Source organism: Fusarium flagelliforme, assembly GCF_020744385.1.
Source record: "Fusarium flagelliforme strain FIESC 12 MPI-CAGE-AA-0113 chromosome Unknown B0J16scaffold_2, whole genome shotgun sequence".
NCBI classification, from domain to species: domain Eukaryota; kingdom Fungi; phylum Ascomycota; class Sordariomycetes; order Hypocreales; family Nectriaceae; genus Fusarium; species Fusarium flagelliforme.
Window position 1 is genome coordinate 4,067,525 of NW_025763504.1, and position 18,589 is coordinate 4,086,113.

At 49.0% G+C, this 18,589-nt stretch overlaps 3 protein-coding genes across 3 annotated transcripts; 1 reads left to right on the forward strand and 2 right to left on the reverse strand.

Moving 5' to 3' along the window:
• Positions 1-3,585: 3,585 nt before the first annotated feature.
• Positions 3,586-3,843, reverse strand: B0J16DRAFT_380951 (uncharacterized protein; the record flags this gene model as incomplete). Its single annotated transcript, XM_046131118.1, has 2 exons — positions 3,586-3,611; positions 3,657-3,843. 2 exons carry the CDS (start codon positions 3,841-3,843, stop codon positions 3,586-3,588), a joined length of 213 nt encoding a protein of 70 aa, XP_045986968.1.
• A 3,898-nt stretch (positions 3,844-7,741) lies between these two features.
• Positions 7,742-11,496, forward strand: B0J16DRAFT_316740 (uncharacterized protein; the record flags this gene model as incomplete). The annotated part of the gene is made up of 5 exons (XM_046125323.1): positions 7,742-8,611; positions 8,663-8,772; positions 8,824-10,299; positions 10,351-11,082; positions 11,136-11,496. 5 exons carry the CDS (start codon positions 7,742-7,744, stop codon positions 11,494-11,496), a joined length of 3,549 nt encoding a protein of 1,182 aa, XP_045986969.1.
• Positions 11,497-12,717: 1,221 nt separating this feature from the next.
• On the reverse strand, positions 12,718-17,094 carry B0J16DRAFT_300657 (uncharacterized protein). The gene is made up of 4 exons (XM_046124571.1): positions 16,742-17,094; positions 15,662-16,694; positions 14,830-15,612; positions 12,718-14,751 (listed from the first exon to the last, which is right to left on the reverse strand). The coding sequence occupies exons 2-4, from the start codon at positions 16,675-16,677 to the stop codon at positions 13,206-13,208; spliced, it is 3,345 nt and encodes a 1,114-aa protein (XP_045986970.1). The 5' UTR covers positions 16,678-16,694; positions 16,742-17,094; the 3' UTR covers positions 12,718-13,205.
• Between the last annotated feature and the right edge of the window lie 1,495 nt (positions 17,095-18,589).

Sequence of the window (18,589 nt, forward strand, 5' to 3'; positions counted from 1 at the left end):
GCCGGGGAGTGTTATAGATATCGTGTCTATACTCGGAATTCTTGGACTTTTGTCCTCCGATATGCGGCGATAAGCCAAAGAGTGAGTACAATTGAGATTTGACCAGATTGGTCAGTTGTAGCATACGGGACTCGAATAAATTGGTTCAGTTCAGATTTCGCATAGCCAGAGCCAACCTTAGTGTAAGGTATGGTAAAGCAATGCAATGCAATGCAATAGTTAGGACGCTTCCTTCTAGAAAGACGCCGCGAACGTGTGGGTGCAAGGCACGAAACAACGTGTGCAACGGTTGGATGAAATTAATGAAATACCAGAGAGTTCATGGGCGACCTGTTAATATCGCATGGGTTGTAATAATAGACCACCCCCAATACGACCCCCAATATGAATGTGTTTGTTTACTTGCTTATTAGAAGAAAGAAAGAGAAGAAGAAAAAAGAGACAGATGTAATTAAAATTCGGACCGCCACGGTCTATAATGCCCATCTTGGGCCTGGCGGCCGAGCAAGGGAAGGCTATGACATGCTGAAGCGACGGCTTGTTGTCACCGACAACATGGAACGGCACCTAGAATGTCTCAGCCTTTAACGGGTCTGGATTGTGAATAGCAAAATATCAACAGACTTCAAGACAAGTTATTCAAGACCAATTCAGTTGTTTTCAGGAATACCGTCTTGGGTGAATGTGTGTAATCAGTACAGTACAGTACATTCGAATTGGTACATATGAACATGTACATGAACATACAAAGAACCTGGATGGTGAGTGTTTTCAGCCGCTCTTCTCCGAGACATTTGCAAAGCCACACAACGTCCGTGGTGACCGTCTCTGACCGTTTCTGCCCCTCACATTGGCCACTTTATCAGCCGGATGCCTAACACGAGACAGTCAGTTTTGTCGTTGAAAGAAAGTTCATTTTCTCTGTCATGATTCTAAACGTGCCTGACATGCGTTCAACATAGAATTCAGTAGGCCGTCTCTAGCGGGGTTCCGTTATGCCGATTAGTCAGGATACGCATAATATTCGCAATTCAATTAGGGACCTTCACCGGTCATTCAGCAACTTCTAACCTCCAGCTTGGAAGATCGTACATACAGTAGCGTACATACGGAACTCGAAGAAGCCGATTCCGGGTTCGCACCGGCCCGCAGACGGCTCCCTTCTGCTGGGTCTCTGGAGGATCCTGAGGGTCTCTCATTCTGACTAACCTCCTAACCTAACCTAACATCATATTAGACTCTCCTCTCCTCTCCTCTCGAGTCTCACATCTCTGGGGGCGCCGACGACCCAGAACTGACTCGTTGCTGTGGTTTTCCTTTTCCCTGCAGTCGTTTCTTCCCCCCTGCTTTTGCTGCGACGCCTGCAAGTCAAGCTCGACTCTGAGAGGTCACTTTGACCCGGTTCCACGTCGTCGGTGCCCCTCGTGTTTCTGTCGGTGTGTGGTGGCTTGCTTTAACAGCTATTGTGTACAACAGTACAGTACTGTAAGGATTCAAACCCCCAACTGAACTCGGCTGGGCATTATCTTTGCTCAGCACTCATTTCTGACATGGGATGTCCCCCCTCCCCTGTCTCGCCTACACATGACGTTGTATTCAACGACGCCAACCTCTCGGACGCCTTCATTAGCGGCGTCCCAGCGATCTGGAAAGCTCAAAAGACAGGTCCTCACCGTTCTTAACCAGGATTCAATACCGGACCTCGTCAGCGAGAACTCGGGTAAAGTAAATTAATAGCAATATTATGACATGTATCCGTATCGCACTGCCGTTCTCGACATTTGTACGCCTCTGACGTGACGAAGCGCTGGCTCGCTCATGGACTGTGATCCTAGTCCATACACGCTAGAAGGAAGACCGAGCCTACAGTAGAAAGAAATATGTCGACCAATGATTTGGGCAGGACTACTAGTGTTTTTATCTGAAAATCTGGCTGTTGTCTGTTTCCAGATGGTAGTAAGTGTGCATCAGCGGACGACAATGCCAAAACAGTACAGTGCAGTACAATATGGCTCCCTTCTCTGCTGGTACTGTAACATACTATGGATTGTAGTCCATACCCTGAAGAGGCAAAAGTTGGGCATAAATGCTAGCTCGTACACAAAACCTTCCATGCAAGGGATTGACCTGCTGTGATAATGCCAGCAGGCGATGAGGCCCTGCGAGTAGGGGACCGATCAAGTGAAAATCTTTCATACCAGGTACAGGTACAAGCTCAGATTCAGGTACAGATACTTGGCTGGGTATGGTTTTCTTCAAGTGGGCGGTGCGTGCACGATCCTCTCGGCCGGTTCGACAACCAAGCTACCAAACTGAGGCTATTAAGTGGCCTGGGAATGCTCGGCGAGTCAGATTGAGCGCGTCTTTGAGCCCCGCGCGACTTTCTGTCCATCAGTATCCGTAGGACCTGACTTTTTCAACGTCTTGAACCAGTTTGCCGAGTATAGTCACGAGAAGTAGTCTATTCCAAAAGAGAGTCCGAATAGATACCCAAACAACAGTTTTATGCACTCCCCATGCAAGAAATACCAGCTGTGACGACGTACTGTACTGACAGTCCCAGTAAACTCAAACGAATGGCATAGTGTCTAACATGACCTTGATCCATAAACCCAAGACAATGACCGGGTCTAGTGGAAGTATATGAGGCCATGCCATGTTCCAGAAGCCTTTCTAAGCAAGGGCACCGTTGTTAGCGACTTGGCAAAGTGATATGAATATTATTACCAGGAACCCCGCCTTCCAGACGCTTGAAAGGAATGTCAAGATCGTTGGAAGATACATATGATACCACCCTAGCATGCAGATGACTCCAAAAAAGACCTGCAAATGGTGCATCCGTATCCTCATTCATGCGGTGAATCGATGAGGTCCACCGACTGAAGACGGGGTTGGATATTCACCGTATCTGCTTGTATCAAGAGTTCAAGGAGCGGTGACGGCCATTGCCTCATCGTGACCAGTTAGTTAGCAGCACTGCGTCCTGAGCAGTCAACTCTTGTTAGTTGCGCATTAGCCACCAACCTAGGTGACTCCGAGTCGGTTATCTCATTTTGTCGGTCAGAGTGAGAACATCGGAGCTAGGAAGTGATATGCCTTCCATTCATGGTTTGGCTTTCTCGATAGCTTTTGTGTACTGTAGGGTGGAAGTTGCCAATTGAGTATGTCATAGTAACTAACGCACACCGGGATAGCTCAAAGTATTGGCATGAATATGATTTCTAAGATAATGCACGTGCCATGTTCCTCTTTAGTTGAACGCTGTTCAATTTTCTCGGGTGAATAAAAAAGCCTTTTACGGTGGTCATCTGGTTCAGTGTTGGAAAAAAGCTATGCAAGACCTTGATGAAAGGCCCAGATCATTGATCAAATGAGAGTGGATCCCCTGCTCTATGGCGTTTTTCTGTTCTTCTCAGTCAATGCGCCGAATATTGGAAGGATGCATGGAAGCATGAAAATGTGAAGCTTAGCCCACCTAACCTAAGCCAGCTCAGCTCATCCAAATTGTATTGTGCTATCCCTACTATCTGCAAATGTGACAGATCGCGAGACAGAAGGTGGGTATTGATGTTATGCCTCTCTGACTCATACCAAGTCGTTAATGTCTGTGTCTGATGATTGTTAACCAATGTACGGCATAATGTGTATGTAGCTACCACGGAATGGCTGATGGTAGGCTGAAATCATAGGTGCAATACCCAATATTCCAGTGATTTTAAAGAACAACATAGCAGAAAGCTCGGAAAGAACTGTACCAAAAGTCACCAGTGCAAACGGCAGAGCCAAGACTTCCAGAGTCCTCTTCATGCGCCATGCTGCCGAGTTAGCAGAGGCCTTGTCCATTGAGCTTTGACCCGAACTTTACTCAAAGCTCAAGCAAGTCAAAGTGTTGGTGCGTAGTAATATCCACTGACCCGTGGGAGCGAGGAGATCGACCAGGTCTTTCCAGGGGTACGTAGTTGCTGGACGGTTGCTGTTGGCCCAGAAGTCCCGTCTGTACGGATACTATGTACCCCAGGGTCCTGTCTGTCCCCGTGCATCGTCCACAGAGACCCAGCAAGTAATTTCTGCATGGCACAGAGTGCCGCAAAATTTTAGATACCTATGGTAGGCTCGTCATTGTCGCAAACATCCCAAGATGATACGGGCTGTTTCTGGAGGGCACCTGGACGCGAGCAGACTCGGAAGATGAATTAGTTATTTGTTCATTACCAAGAGCTTCTCGTGACGTTGAACTGAGCTCGAGAATCATGATGACATGGCTGCCATGACGTCTCTGATCTGCGGGTACCTGAACAACGAAATGAATGCTAAAGTTGAGGTTGGGAAAGCACAGCTCAAGTAATGGCCCTTGCTTGAAACGCATACAATTCATTCGACCTCGAGCTTATTGTCGTTGATAATGATGATGATAATTTCCGGCTGGATATCTGTTACGCACTGAACTTGGTCTATGGTCAAGCAAGGCAGGCGATAGACATCCAATGTAAAGATGAACAGTAGCCGAGTAGGTACAGTACCGTACCTTCCCTAGACACCGATTGCCAAGAGAATTTGCGAAATATCTGAGGTAGGTACGGTCCGCATAGATTAACGTCAAGTGCGGAAGCTGGCCGCATGGAAAGAGCAAGCTACGGCGAGTTTACACCGACGAAGTGATCAAGAAAAAGCAAACACCCAATAATTAGTAGATTGCTTGGCTGGCATCCATGTCGATGCTTACAGTACCTTAGTACCTACAGTACTTCCGTCTCAAGAGTCACCTGCACCTTTGCACGTGAGACCGGAGAAACCGCACCGAAGAGCGCCGCATTGTACCGCACAGGTGCTGCGACTGGACAAGGAATGGCCGAGCCCCGGAGGGGACCTTTTGATGAGAGCGATAATGAATGACTGGATTGTGCACCTATTCTGGTGATCAGTGTCCGTGCTGTGTTTGCCATTGACACATAACAACTTCAGAGCAAATTGAGGCAGTGGGGTAGCTCTACGGACGGATATGCCTGCGGGCACTGAGTCTGAACTGAACGAACTCGAGGGGACCGATCCATGGCTTCGATGGAAGCGATTCTACGAAAAAAAGGTGAGACTTGTCGGATCTAAATGTACCGAGAATATGGATGCACCATGCTCAAGGGTCTTTTTTGGAGCGGTAGATTAGGGGCTCGGACCCCTCATTGTAATACATACAGTATTCTTCTATGTATGGTACATTGAATTGAAGAGGTTTAGGTACAGGGCGTAAGAGTTATTGTGTGCAATACAATGCAGCAGGTAGCTTATGCATTCACTTACACGGCAGCGCCGGTCAACGTTGGGTATCAAGATTCCCGTTATCTTTCACCTCTTTTTCAACGGCCCGTGATGGCTGAGCATGGCCCGGTGAACCTTCTTCTCCATGATCTGCAACTCCAGTATCCGTAGTGGAAATACGAAACTTTAGCCAGGAGAAGAGAGTACAGTACGGATACCGTCAGGACTATCCGTCTCTTTCTCGCGCTCTGGGTTTTACAACTTTCACTAAAGGTTACCCTAGTAGTACAATGTATTCGACATCTTAAACATCAACTGAATTTCAAGCGCATCCGCAAATAGATGGAACTCTGAAATCGCATATGACCTCTGACCTTTGACGTACTGTAACATCAGACATGCTTCTACTGGCTATTGATGCACACTACGTTCAGTGTGGTCTTGTGTACAGTGCAGTCAGCATTGAAAACAGATTCCACTTGAGATTCATGGATGGACAACTGAAGAACAGAAAAATTGTCCTCCAGAGTAGCCCATGTGCTGGTCTAAGCTAGATCAAGGTGACCAAATTATTTCGTCTTTAATGCTCTCCTCTGATCCCCTCTGATCCCCTGACGATGGGTTCGAGTTACGTACAGCATGATTTTGCGCTCAATGCCTCATATAGCGCGCCATGAGCTAAGTCGGTAGTAATGGATAACTCTTCCAAGCTAAAGTGCCTGCGCTACCCACTACAGTTTCAGGAATAAGAAAACTCAGAGGGAAAAAACCAGGCTAGTGGACCTGAGAGACATATCGGCCGCGCGCTACACGACGCCTTCCAGGAGTCGGGCTCCACGCCACGGCCACGAGGCCTCCACTGTAACTCAGCGCACCACCACAATCTCCCTCGTTTACCACTTTACCTTTGCGTACCTCCACCCAGCCATCATCTCCCGTCTGGAGCTTGTACCTTTTGGTTTGGACGGTCCGTCGCATGGCCAGCTCGTGAGCATCCATCCATCCATCCATTTCGAAGTTGCGGTGTTGACCAGTTCCATCGCCTGTCGCGCTTGTTTGCTTTTACATACGTACTATGTAGATACGGTCGAGTGCAGCGGTATCAGATATCCTCGTGAGCTTCTGCTTGCTTACATGCTTATCTGCTTACCTTACTAACTCTAATACTGTACAGTTCTTTGAACTCTTTCCTACCTCGTTTATCCTGTGACCGCGACGTTTCTGCCCGCTTCGTTGACCGTATGCGGCAATCATCGACCGACCTAAACCCCAATTATTCACTCAGCTACAGTACAGTACTGTACAGTACTTGACCAAAGCAAAGAGTCTAGTTTACGCAAGGGCAGCAGAAGAAAACACAGACCACACCAGCGGGTAGCGACGTCAGGTTCGCTTCTCTGGGCTCTACGATCTACCTACCTACCTGCTACCCTACCACAGCAACCAGAAAAGCTGCAGACCACCACTGTGCTGTACCTACGGATACAGCTCGCGGATCCAGGTACAGTGACTTTCATCTCGCTGCTGGAAGCTCTCCCTCCACTTGGTTCGCGGTGCATGGGGTGGCAGAAAAAAAACGGGCAGCAGGGGTCCACCAAAGAAAAAAAAAAAAGAGTCTTCGCCGACATCATCCCCCAGTCACAGCCAAGCATCTAGGTTCCTCGACCCCCTGGTCTTGTTTAGCCTCCTCCGACTGTCAACTCGGCAGGGTCGGTTCATCAACTGGCTCCAAATCTACCTGCACCTGGCCCGCACAAGCCCGCCCACCCCCGGCAGACCGTCTTTTGTGCCTTGAGGTTTGAGGCTGTCGGTCCCAGATTTGCGCTCGACTTGGAGTCGACATCATACTCGCCCAAGAATCGATCCGTCCGCTCGCCAAATTTGCGCCTTTCTTCCCTCAATCCCCAGCTCTTCTACAGTCTTGAGCGCGTACCTTTCTAACGCTCACGCTGACCTCGCCTCTCAGCACAGTACAATTCGTTTCGCTACCAGCGTCGCGTCTGTGCTCCCCCACCGCTGTCCATCTCCCAGGTACCGAGAGAGCTTGTCGAATCTCCATCTCGTCTCTGCCCAACTGCTGATCCTACCGCGTCACCGGGGCCCGGGCTTGCTGGAAGAGTCTACTCGACATCTCGTTTCTCTCTGCCTGTCTCTCTACCTCTCACAAACTTCACTCACTTCTCATTGACGGTACGGTACTTCGTACACATACATGTCATCATACCCAGTCGTTTCAGACACGCCCACCCCCATGCTTTCCAGGTCTCTCAACCTCTCTTGCTGAAGGGCCCAATTATCACCCGCCCCTCCGGCTTCCAAAGCAATTGGAAGCTTCACTTCACTCCCCGGGGCTTTCTTTTTGTTTCGCCTCTGCCATTATCCTCTTGTACCTATCCATGGCCACCGCCTCTACGTGGTCCCTGCTTCCCTCTTCGCCTTGTTCCTGATTATGTGTGCAAGTACTACAATACATATATAGTACTCAAGCATGGATCCATCACCTCCCGATAGTAAACGTCCGCGCCTCTCTTCGTGGCCCGTCGGCACACCTCAACAAGGAGTATCATTACCACATCCTCACGCTCATCAACTTCCACCGCCGCCGCCTCCGCCTCCGCCCGGCGCTTTACATCACCCTCCTCATCCTCCCCCGAGCCCGTATCAGCATTACCCTCCTCGACCTATAGAACACTCTTCAGCTCCACCGACGCCTTCTCACGCTGCGCCCGCGCAACCGCATCACGAACCCGATCGTCGCCATCATGAGCCAGAGCCCTATCCTCCTGTTCAAGAGTACCACCGGCCGCAACACCCACACCAACATCCGCAGCAACACCCGCAACAGCACCCGCAACAGCACCCGCAACAGCACCCGCAACAACACCCACATCAACATTCGCAGCAGCATTCGCAGCAGCATTCGCAGCAGCATCCGCAACAGCACCCGCCTCTGCCTCCGTCGCCGGCGCATCCAGCGCATCACCCATACCCGCCCTACGGTCCAAGAGATCCTCCGATAAAACGAGACCCTGCCGAGGATCAACGCCGACCTAACTCGACGGGCCATGCGCCCGAAGGCATGTCGTCAACACCACATATCCCGCCGACTTCGCTTCCACCACCTCCGCCGCCTCCTGGCGCATACTCGGATAACTCGCGACACATGAATTACGACAGTGCGCCGTCCATGCCCCCGACCCCGGGTGGCTACCGCGCACCTAGCTACCCCCCACCGACTCCTGTACCGCATCAGGCACCGTACGAGCAACATGGAGGCTACCCCTCAGGCCATGAGCCATTCTACAGTGTGTACTCTTCGTCAGTCCCTGCCAAGAAGAAGAACACGCGAGCTTCCCAGGTACGATTGCTTCTGAGCGCCAGTTTGCGACAATACTAAATAGTAAACCAGGCATGTGACAGCTGCCGGCAGCTAAAGGCTAAGTGCGATGAGACCAAGCCATGCAAAACTTGCAAAGAAAAGGGCGTTGAATGCAAATACCGCGACCCTGTTCCCAAGGCGTAGGTTTTGCTCACTATTTCCACGAATCTACTAACTAAAACGTTGAACAGTACGGACAAGGCCCAAGCCGATATTCTAGATAGTCTCAGCAATGTTCAGAGCTCACTTCATAACATCCTCTCGCATATGGGACGGTTTGATCAGAGGATGGTCAAGTTGGAAACGATCTTGCCAAAGCATATTGCGGCGTCGACACTGAAGACCGAACCCTCGATCGAGGAGGAGTATAAGCGAGCGCCGGCATCACCCTATGTAGCCAACGGCGCCTCTACGGACCCTTACTACACCGACCCTCACCGCGATCATCCGTCATCGGAACCTATGCCACTACGCATGATGGCCGAAGACGAGATGGAGGTCGAGCCTGGCCCACCCGTACCCCCTGGAGAGCCAGCCATTCCTATCAATCATACCACTTTGGCGGGTCTGCTTTTGGAATGGCCCTCAGTTCGCGAATTGACAAAACATCACATTGAGCGAGAAGGAATTCGATACATCAGCGAGTATCCTATTAGCCAGGAGCAGAACCGAGGAGTCTTGATTGTTTATGGACGAGGCGAAGATTCTCACCCTTCACGACACGTTCGAGAACCTACCGACCATGGCAACTTGGATATGGCTGATGATTCATCGGACATGGCATCTCCTTCGCCAGCGGCTGATTGGGGACAGCTAGGTGGACTTAGCCCTCCTGATCAAGTAGAATACAAGGGTGGTGTTCTCGCCTTCGATGGGAACCCCGACTTTTCAGAGTCGAAAGTATGGGCTTATGTCGAGAGTTTCAAGGAAAATATCCTTAACATGCACCCGATCATTCAGCCCAAGCTTCTGGATTATTGGGTCAGACACTTTTTGGATAATCTCCCGGCCTCTCATCCGCGCTCCGCAAAACCTCAGACATCCAAGCCTACATTTGCTGTAGGAGGAGGTTCGCAGACGCCAGAAGCTGCAGGTTCAAAAAGGAAGCGATCGCCAGGGCCGGATGGTTCCGAGCCACCCACACCCGCGCCACAACGTGCTGGCCGACCTGATCGGTCTATCCACAGCGCTTTAGTTCTCACCGTTCTAGCTCTGGGAAAGGTCTGCCTGCATCGTGATAACGTACCCGATGTCGTTCATTCTACCGAGCCACTTCCACATGGTAGCCCAGCCATCCGCAATGGAGCCATTCCACCCTCACCCAACCAAGGCTCCCCTCCTGGATACTCATCCCACTCGCACTCCTCAGGCCTACCGTCGCCTAAGGAACAGGAACGAAATATTCATAGTCGCCGGTCTTCAATTCATGGCGTGGGTGGCTTTCGCTCCGGCTACAGCCTAAAGAAGAATTACGAGGTGATCCCTGGCTTGGAGTATTTCGCATATGCCACAGATATTCTTGGAAATCACCTTGGCGCATATAACAACATGAAGAATGTCTATGCCAACATCTTTGCTGGGCTGTATCATGGTCAGCTAGGCAGACCGATGGAAAGTTTTGCTTTTATTCACAAAGCCAGTCATAAACTGCAGGTCATCATGAGACCGTAAGTTCTCAGAAATCTTACGAATGATATCAGTAACTGACATGATTCCAGGAGCTTGGATAAGATGAGAAGAATCAAGCGCAACAGCGAATTTATTCAGGAGACCAAGTACAACCAGCTTGCCCTGACTTTCTGGACCTGCCTGCAGCTTGAGAGTGATCTCATTGCTGAGATGCAGCTTCCACCGTCGGGATTGCTGTCTTATGAGGATGACATGCCCCATCCCAATATGAGCCTTTTGGAGGGCTTCAACCAACGCATTCTGGACAGTTATCCAGGCCAATTGTATCTGCGAACTCACTTGAACAGCATCCATCGAATGTTTTATGCGCCTGAAGACCCCGCCAAGGCAGGCAAGGACAAGTTCAGAAATGTTGGAGTCGTATCTGACGCTGTCTCTGGCATGCACTGGGTTGCACCAAGCTTCGCATTCCGTGAGGACGATCCACCAGCCGACGATATCTTGGCTGCAAGATTGCGGGCCAAGTACTGGGGCGCTCAGGTTATTACCTATCGCCCGTTCATTCAACAGATTCTTCAGTTCTCCCACTCAATCAAGAACCACGCTTCGAGCCCCAACTTCCCCAGCGTCAGCTCGGAATTCCGGCAGGACGTGACTGCGCCGGTCATTCACCCCAAAGCCAGGACAATTGGAGATATCGATCCCCAAGTAGTTGAGTTGGCTAAGAAGGGCATCAAGGCACTTATCGAGAGTACTCGCGCCTTCCATGGTTTAGGAGATAAGAGGCCGATCATCACAAACATTTTTGGTACTGCCCATGCGTAAGTTCCCTTATTTTCACACTACTTACTGAAAACATACTAACCAGCTTCAGTCAATGGGGTAACCTTTTGGTCCTTTCGGCTGCTTTCCGCGACCCTGTGCTCCACAGCTATGTGGATGAGGAACTGCTGCGAACTTTGTTCCATAAGACAATCCAGTTCTTGCGACAGTCAGCAACAGCAACAAGTGCGCTTCGAACGGATATGCACATTCTTGAAGGACTCCAGAGAGACCTCTTCAGCTATGATCCCAGGACTAACTCAAGCTTCTCGAGCGGCACAAGCGCACCTGGTTACCACACCCCAAGACCCGTTGCGATGGCTGCACCGCCACAGATGCCTCATTCACTGAGCGATCAAGGACACCCACGTTCTATGCCTCATCATCTTCAGATGACGTCGCATGGACAGTAATAGGATCAACGGAATACCACATTTAGTCCTGTACTCATGACTTTCATTATCAACTTATCATCATGAAAATGGCGTTTTGGGGACTGATTCAAACGCGCCGCAAGAGACCAAGGAAGCGCGCCATAGCATGGCAGTGCGTTTCAAGACGCCTCGCCAACAAGATATACTTGACGGATTACGCAACAATACCCATTTGCGCATGGATCGCGTACTCTTGGACGTGATCAGGAAGAAAGGTGCTCCGGACTGCACCATTATATCGAGCACCGGTTTTCTGGATTGGTTCTAGCCTGCCCCAGAGCCTTACGACTCATTACATTGTACCATCAGCAGCGACGTACAACAAAAGAATACCCCTTTGGGGTGCGAACTCCAACTCGAACACATATGGTTGTATATACATTGATGGGTGTATAATCTTTTTTTATGGCTTTGCCTGTCATTTAGTTGATTCCGCTTATAGAGAGGCTCATCTGTCGTTTGTGTTTTGATTATTATAAGAATTGCATTGCATGGTTATCTGGTAGGGGAAATGATATTTTTTGAACATCATGGATCTCGATTTTCCAATTTTACATGGAGGGACTCGGAGGAGATACCATTTATGGTTGTTGAGCATTACATATAGTACATACCTACATATTGGATAAGGGAGAGGAGGAAAATTCTTGCAAGCTTACCCATCATTCTGTTTTCTGGATATTTAGAGGCAACTCACCAAAAAGGAGGCCAAAAATATACATAGCCTACAAAGCAATTATTTCAATTAGTTCAACTGAGTGAAAGTCGGGAAATAGACATGCGATACATTTGTTGTTTAAATGACGTCATGGACAACCCCTGGCATCTTTCCTGCATCACATTCATTGCTTGCAGTACAGTATCTCGCTCATGGCCAGCAAACACCAAACAACCTAGACCAGGGAAGGTAGACATGTCCCCTGCCCCTGAAGATGCAGTATGCATACCTACCTAGGCAAGTACCTAGTATCGTACAGTACATGAAATGGCGTGGGGGCAGGCACCATTTGTTGCAGTTGCAGGGTACGTATTACCTGCTGGGCTTGATCTGAGCTTTCCCCCACTAAAAGCAATGGTTTCTAGAAGACCTTGCATACTTCGTCGGCGTTTCCGTTTGTGCTTCTAGAACGTTATGATAGCAAGGTTTAAGAAAAGGGGCTATACACACTGTTGCGCAACTTGACTCAGTCGAAGTGATGAATCGAATTTATCTCTACACACCGACCCTCAAATCCACTCCATTCCATTCCATCTTACTGTATAATCTCGAGTCATTCTGATGACTAGCCCTGAACCTGGAGATCACAGGGATTCGAATTTCGCGCCGACAAGGAAAAAGCAATTATTCTTACCTGTCACAAAGATTTACAGCAGGGGTAGCGAAACACGAGAACCACATGAGCAGGCATTGGCTACGAGTATGATGAGAACCACTCTGTACGTAAGATATCAATTCGTGTATCCTCTATGTCATGTTGATAGGAAGGCGGTCAATGAGCCAGATACCAGGAGTATACAGTAAGTACGAGGGCGACCTTTATCATCAAAGTTGCCTTTCCCCCGAGACGTTTGCGAAATCTGTACAATACCGGTGCAAGATCAGCGGTCGAGACATGATGACCTGTATGTCTAAGGCAATTTCATCAGTCATGAATCAATGGCATGTGTCCCGCCCTGTGATACAGTGTCTATGCACCGATCTTGTAGAACATCTCTCCGAACTCTTCTTCCAACAACTTGAATGCCTTCAGGACGAACATTAACCCACCCTTTCGGTCTGCCTTTGATGGATTTCCTGAAGTGTTGGCAGCAGTTGACCCAATGCTTTCGGTTTCTGACTCTTCACTTTCATCGTCATCCCAACTATCCGCAACTTTGATCTTTGGCTTGCCCTTTGCAGAGAGCTTGGGAGTCTTGTCAACGACCTCAGATGCATTTTGTATCTCGAATTCATCCAGAACCACGCTCGATTCATCCATCTGATTGTCATCCTCGTGGAGAACATCCCAGTCGTAGTCTCCTTCAGCACTCATGACGCCCTTGAGGCTGGTCACAATGGTCTTGAGTGTAAGTAAAAAGTCTTTGAGGTGAAACCAAACATCTCCCTGTTTGATACGGTTGTCGCGCACTAGTACCTGCAAACTGCCATGTTTGAAAAAGTCATAGAGATAAGCGTTGAATTCAGTATGAGTGTCGTGCGGGTAGATGGGAATAAACGGTATAGCGGACTCTTCTAAGAAGACACCGCTTCTCACGTCTGAGCACAACTCCTTGATGGACGTGAAGTTATCACCAAATCCAGACAGAGCTGCAAATGGTGACCGAACGATGGTCCGGTTTCCACCCATGAATGAGGGCTTGCATGCATCCTTAGGCACAAAGGATACCTTAGTCAAAGGTAATTCTCGGTCTGGTTTATCTCTGAGGTGCTGGTTGATGTACGACTCGACGTAGTCTTTAAAGATGGATAATGTATCCTGATTGTGGCGTACGAGGAGCTTCTCTGCAACATCCGGCAGAGGTCTGAGAAAGATCTCCGACGACGACAGGTCTGCTACAGCGACAATCTTTGAAGTTCGCTCTATGGGAATGCGGTTGAAAAGATGACTGAGCACCAGCATCAGCTCCCGAAGGACTCGTTCACGAGCATTTTCGATGTCTTTGCACAATGCATGAAAATACCCACCCCGAAGTAAGGAGTGGAATGCAAAAACAGCATTCTCTGTAAAATACAAGTGACCGACTAGTCCTGCAAAGTTCACAGGTGCTCCTTTGGCCGATATAAGGTTTTGCCGTCGCAAGTACTCGATCGAAAACCGTAGGTGGTGTTTTACAGACATCTCAGCCTCTGGTCCTCCTAGGTACAGCCGAGTTTGCGACAAAAGCGATTGTACTGCATTGACTGCAAAGTCGCAGTTCTTCGTGCCATCGAGAAGACCAAGGAGGCGGAGAATGAGGGTTGTTGAGATGGGAAATTGGCCTTTGAGGGCCGGGAGGCGCGAGGACATAATTTCGTGAACTCGTTCTGGACTAATGCCATTGAAAACAACATTGCCCAGGAGATCAAAGCCTCGCCGTCCGGCACGGCCAGAAGCCTGTCGATAGTTCTGAGGGGATAAGAAAACGGAATCGCCACTGAACACAACGGTTTTGCAGGGCATATTGATACCAAGAGCCAACGTTCCAGTGGCAACAACGACTCTGAGATAACCCTGGCGGAACAACATCTCCACTCTGAACTCTGTTAGCTAGATCCAGGTGATATGGCGGAATATTGGAAAGGGTAGTATGTTCTCAAAGGAGACCACTTACACTTGACGATATCGCCGGTTCATACCAGCATGGTGGACACCCAACCCACGACGAAGAGCATCTACCAACCACGAAGCAACTTTGTCCTTACTCAAACTGCGCACCATGTTGTTGAGCTGGCTTTGCTGTGCCTTTTTTGTGTCTGCAAAGCTGAATTGATCCAACGGCGCCTTTGGATCGAAGCTTTCCCACACGCTGATCTCAATGCTGGCCTCTTCACGAGCCAAGTCCAGTTTGGAAAGGTTTCCTTCTATTGTTTTGGATCGATCAAGAGAAGGACCACTCTCCTTTTGCTTTTTCCATTGCTCAAATCTCTGGACCTTTTGCCGCCATGTCTGGTCTTTTTCTTTGAAGTCATCTTCTGCGGTTGTGAGTTGAGAGAGCATGTGCTGGACGCATTCTTCGCATTCATGGCGGTCATAGTTGAAGACGAGAGCCGGTAGAGCCCCTAGGGTGTCAAGTTCATAAATCAAAGGGAAAAGTTTCTTGAAGTGTCGCTCGGGAGCAACGACGGGCCCATTGGAAGACCTTAGGTTCCCAAGACTCACTTGAAGGGTTGGAAATAACGAGTTCCCCCCCTCCATAGCGCCCTTGAGCATAGATTTAAGACCCTTTTCCCATTCGATAACATGATGCTTTGAAATCAACTCGGGTAAGACTTTCGTAGGGTCTAGTTGATCTAGTTCGGGCAAAAGGTCTGGCGGAAATATCTTGCACATGTGCTTCCATAGCGTGAGACAATCTCGAGCTTCGAAGTTCACGTCGTCCAACGCAAATCTGTTCCTACATAACATTAGTAATTCCCATAAAGGACAGCAAAAAAGGGACATACCTCTCCTTCAGAGCAACCACTGGATGCACAAACTTGAAGTTCAAACTGGTGCTATCGCCCTCATCCAGACCAGGAACAGGAAGCTGCACGGAGCTTTTGGTGCCCTTGAATGCAAAGTTCTTGGGCGGTTCATAGGTGAACTTACGGAGATCCGAATATCTTGCTCCGTGAACAATCATCTTCATCTCATAACCCTTCTCGGCTTGCGAGATTGCTAGCCAATCCTTGAGTTCACCAGGATTGCCTACTGTGGCCGAAAGGGCAATGATAGGACAGGGCGCCAGTAGCAGCAGTTGTTCCCATATAACACCATCGTCCGATTGTCCTATGCAATGAACTTCATCAAAGATTATCCTCTTCACTCGACGAGACCATGCATTAGTACCAACAGCATTTGTGGGAGCCAGTAACATGATTTGCAACATGTGAGGTACCGTGACCAGAATCTGGCACTGGGCAGGGTTGTTGATGCGGTAGTCTCGTGTATGAACTGCCCATATCGATTTGCCGTTTTGCTTTCGGTACGACTTGGAAAATCGTGCTTCTATTTCTGCAGCAACTTGATTGACCAAGGCTTTAGTCGGCGCCACGTAGACCAAAACACCGTCATCACTCTCTTCGAGTATCTTCTTCATTGCGTAGAAAGAGATGAATGTTTTCCCTGCAGATGTAGGCGCTATCACCAAAACGCTTTCATTAGCATCGATTGAATCTAGAACATCCCGTTGCCAAGCATCTGGTTCAAATTGAACTCGAGCATCAGGCTGAGAATTGAACTGCCTGTCCATGTACGGTCCGCCATGCTCTAGTTGCAGAAGTCGAACGTTATTCACAAGTTTGGGAGCATCTTTCAAGAGTACTGGTTTTATGGAGAAAGGGAGTGGTCGCGAAGTCTCGAGAGTGTTGATGGGTAGTGGAGTAGCCGCCAGTACTCTGAGAATCTCCTGAACAGCATCGGCAATGTTCGGTGTGCAGCAAGCTGACTTGTGTATTTCCACAAGCCAGCTCCAAATCATTGAAATCAAATACAATCCTGACAACTTTAGCTAGAATCGATGTTAGGAAGTGACTTCCACTAACCTTTAGGTGAATCTCCGCGAGCCTGCTTCCGTGCTTCGGACCATATTCTCGTCAAAACGTGACACAGATATAGCTGGACCTCTGGCTTCACTGCTTCGTGCCTGGCACTAGATGTCGTAGATTGGAAGTCTAGTGTCTTGAGGTAGCGATCGATTAGGCTGTTGACGTTCTCAAGCTCGATGCATTTATCGCGCCAATGGTTCAAAGTGTCATTCAACTTTTCCCGCGCCTTTTGATCGATGAGTCGTTGAGCTTCTAACCGGGCACTCTGCTTGCCCCCCTTTCCAGGTTTTTGCTTGTTTTGTTTGGGTTGGACAGTCTTATCGGTTCTGCCAAGTTTCTGTTTATCTTGGGAACCGACAACGATGACTTCGCGGTTGAAAGTTTTGCCAGTCGAACCAGTAAGACTTGCCGCGTAGTCAGTAACTTCGGCCATCCTCCACTGCATTCTCTTCTGTCGACGAATTGCCTCCCAAGCTGAAATCTGTTCACGGTCCCTGGTTTGGGTGATGGGTTTGTAGGTGTGCCAGTGCCTAAGATCTTCAAACACGAGCTCTTCAGCAATATCTTTGGTCTCTTCAGTCTCCCCAATCTCGACATCTTTCAAGAAGTTGTCTAGTATCGGGTGACTGAAAGGTAATGCTACCAACTTTCTTGCTGCTTTTTGTGGCGAGGGTAGACCCTCGAGCGATTTCAGAGTAGCAAAAGGGTGTTCCACTTCAAGGTCCCGTCCTTGAACGGTTTCATTGTAGAGGACATGGGCGTGCTCAAGAATCTCAGAGGGGATCCCTCCAGTGTTTCTGATCGCTTGGAGGAGATAGTGAAACACTCGTCCATCGACAATGTCACAAAGATCCCACCCTTCCGGTCCATCTAGTTCAGGTGACATCTCTAGCAAACCCTGAGTTGCTGAGCAAAACAGATGAAGAAATTCTCGGTCTTGGCAGCCCACAAGTTTGTCCTCCTCTGGAGACTCCGCGCAAGTCCTCTCCTGGAGGGAGCAACTTTGGAGGGTTGCGATCTGGAGCAGGAAAGCCCCAACACGCTGCAAGTCAGCCTTGGTGGCTACATTTGCAGGACGATGTTCGATGTAGGCACGGCAAAAGGACACGGCGTGTTTCTCTCTTGCTGAAAGGTTCAGATTTCTGGTCGAATGCTTATCCGTGTTTGGAACCATAGCTTCTGAGAGCGAAGAGGGATTCTTCGCCTCCAATTCAGGCAAGCTGATGGACAATCCAAGCGGTGCATCTTTCGTGCCACTCAACAATGACATGAATACCTAGAGAGTCAATAACACTGTCATCACATTACTGCCAAGGGACTAACCTTTGAGCTTCGCCAAGTAATAGAGTTAATGATTGCTATGTGTATTCCACTGGTTACGACTTTCCTAATCAGATGCTGTAGGTGAATAGCCTGGCCGGCACTGCTGTCTCTGCCGTCGTCGCACAGCACAAAGTGCACCGCGTTGCTGGACAAGTAATTTCTGCATTCATCACTTTCAAACGATTTGAACTCGAGTACCTTGAAATCAAGGTTCGACTTTGTGAAGTGTTGAATTAGAATTCGACGAGTCAACCGGTGCTTGGTACCTCTGGTCGAACCAACTGCCTCCTTGGCAACACAGAGATTTTCGTGGTCTTCGAAGAAGAGCACGTCGAAGTTACAGTCCCTTCGCTTTAGCTCGCTGAGGAACTTCTCCACGGAGTGCACAGCATGCAAGAGTTGAAAACCTTCTGTAAATAGAGGATCAGACACGGGGTTATCTTGAGAGATGACCGGGCGAGAGACTTACCATCAAAATCAACTTTGGCCTCTACCAAACAGTAACGAATCAACGACTCGCCA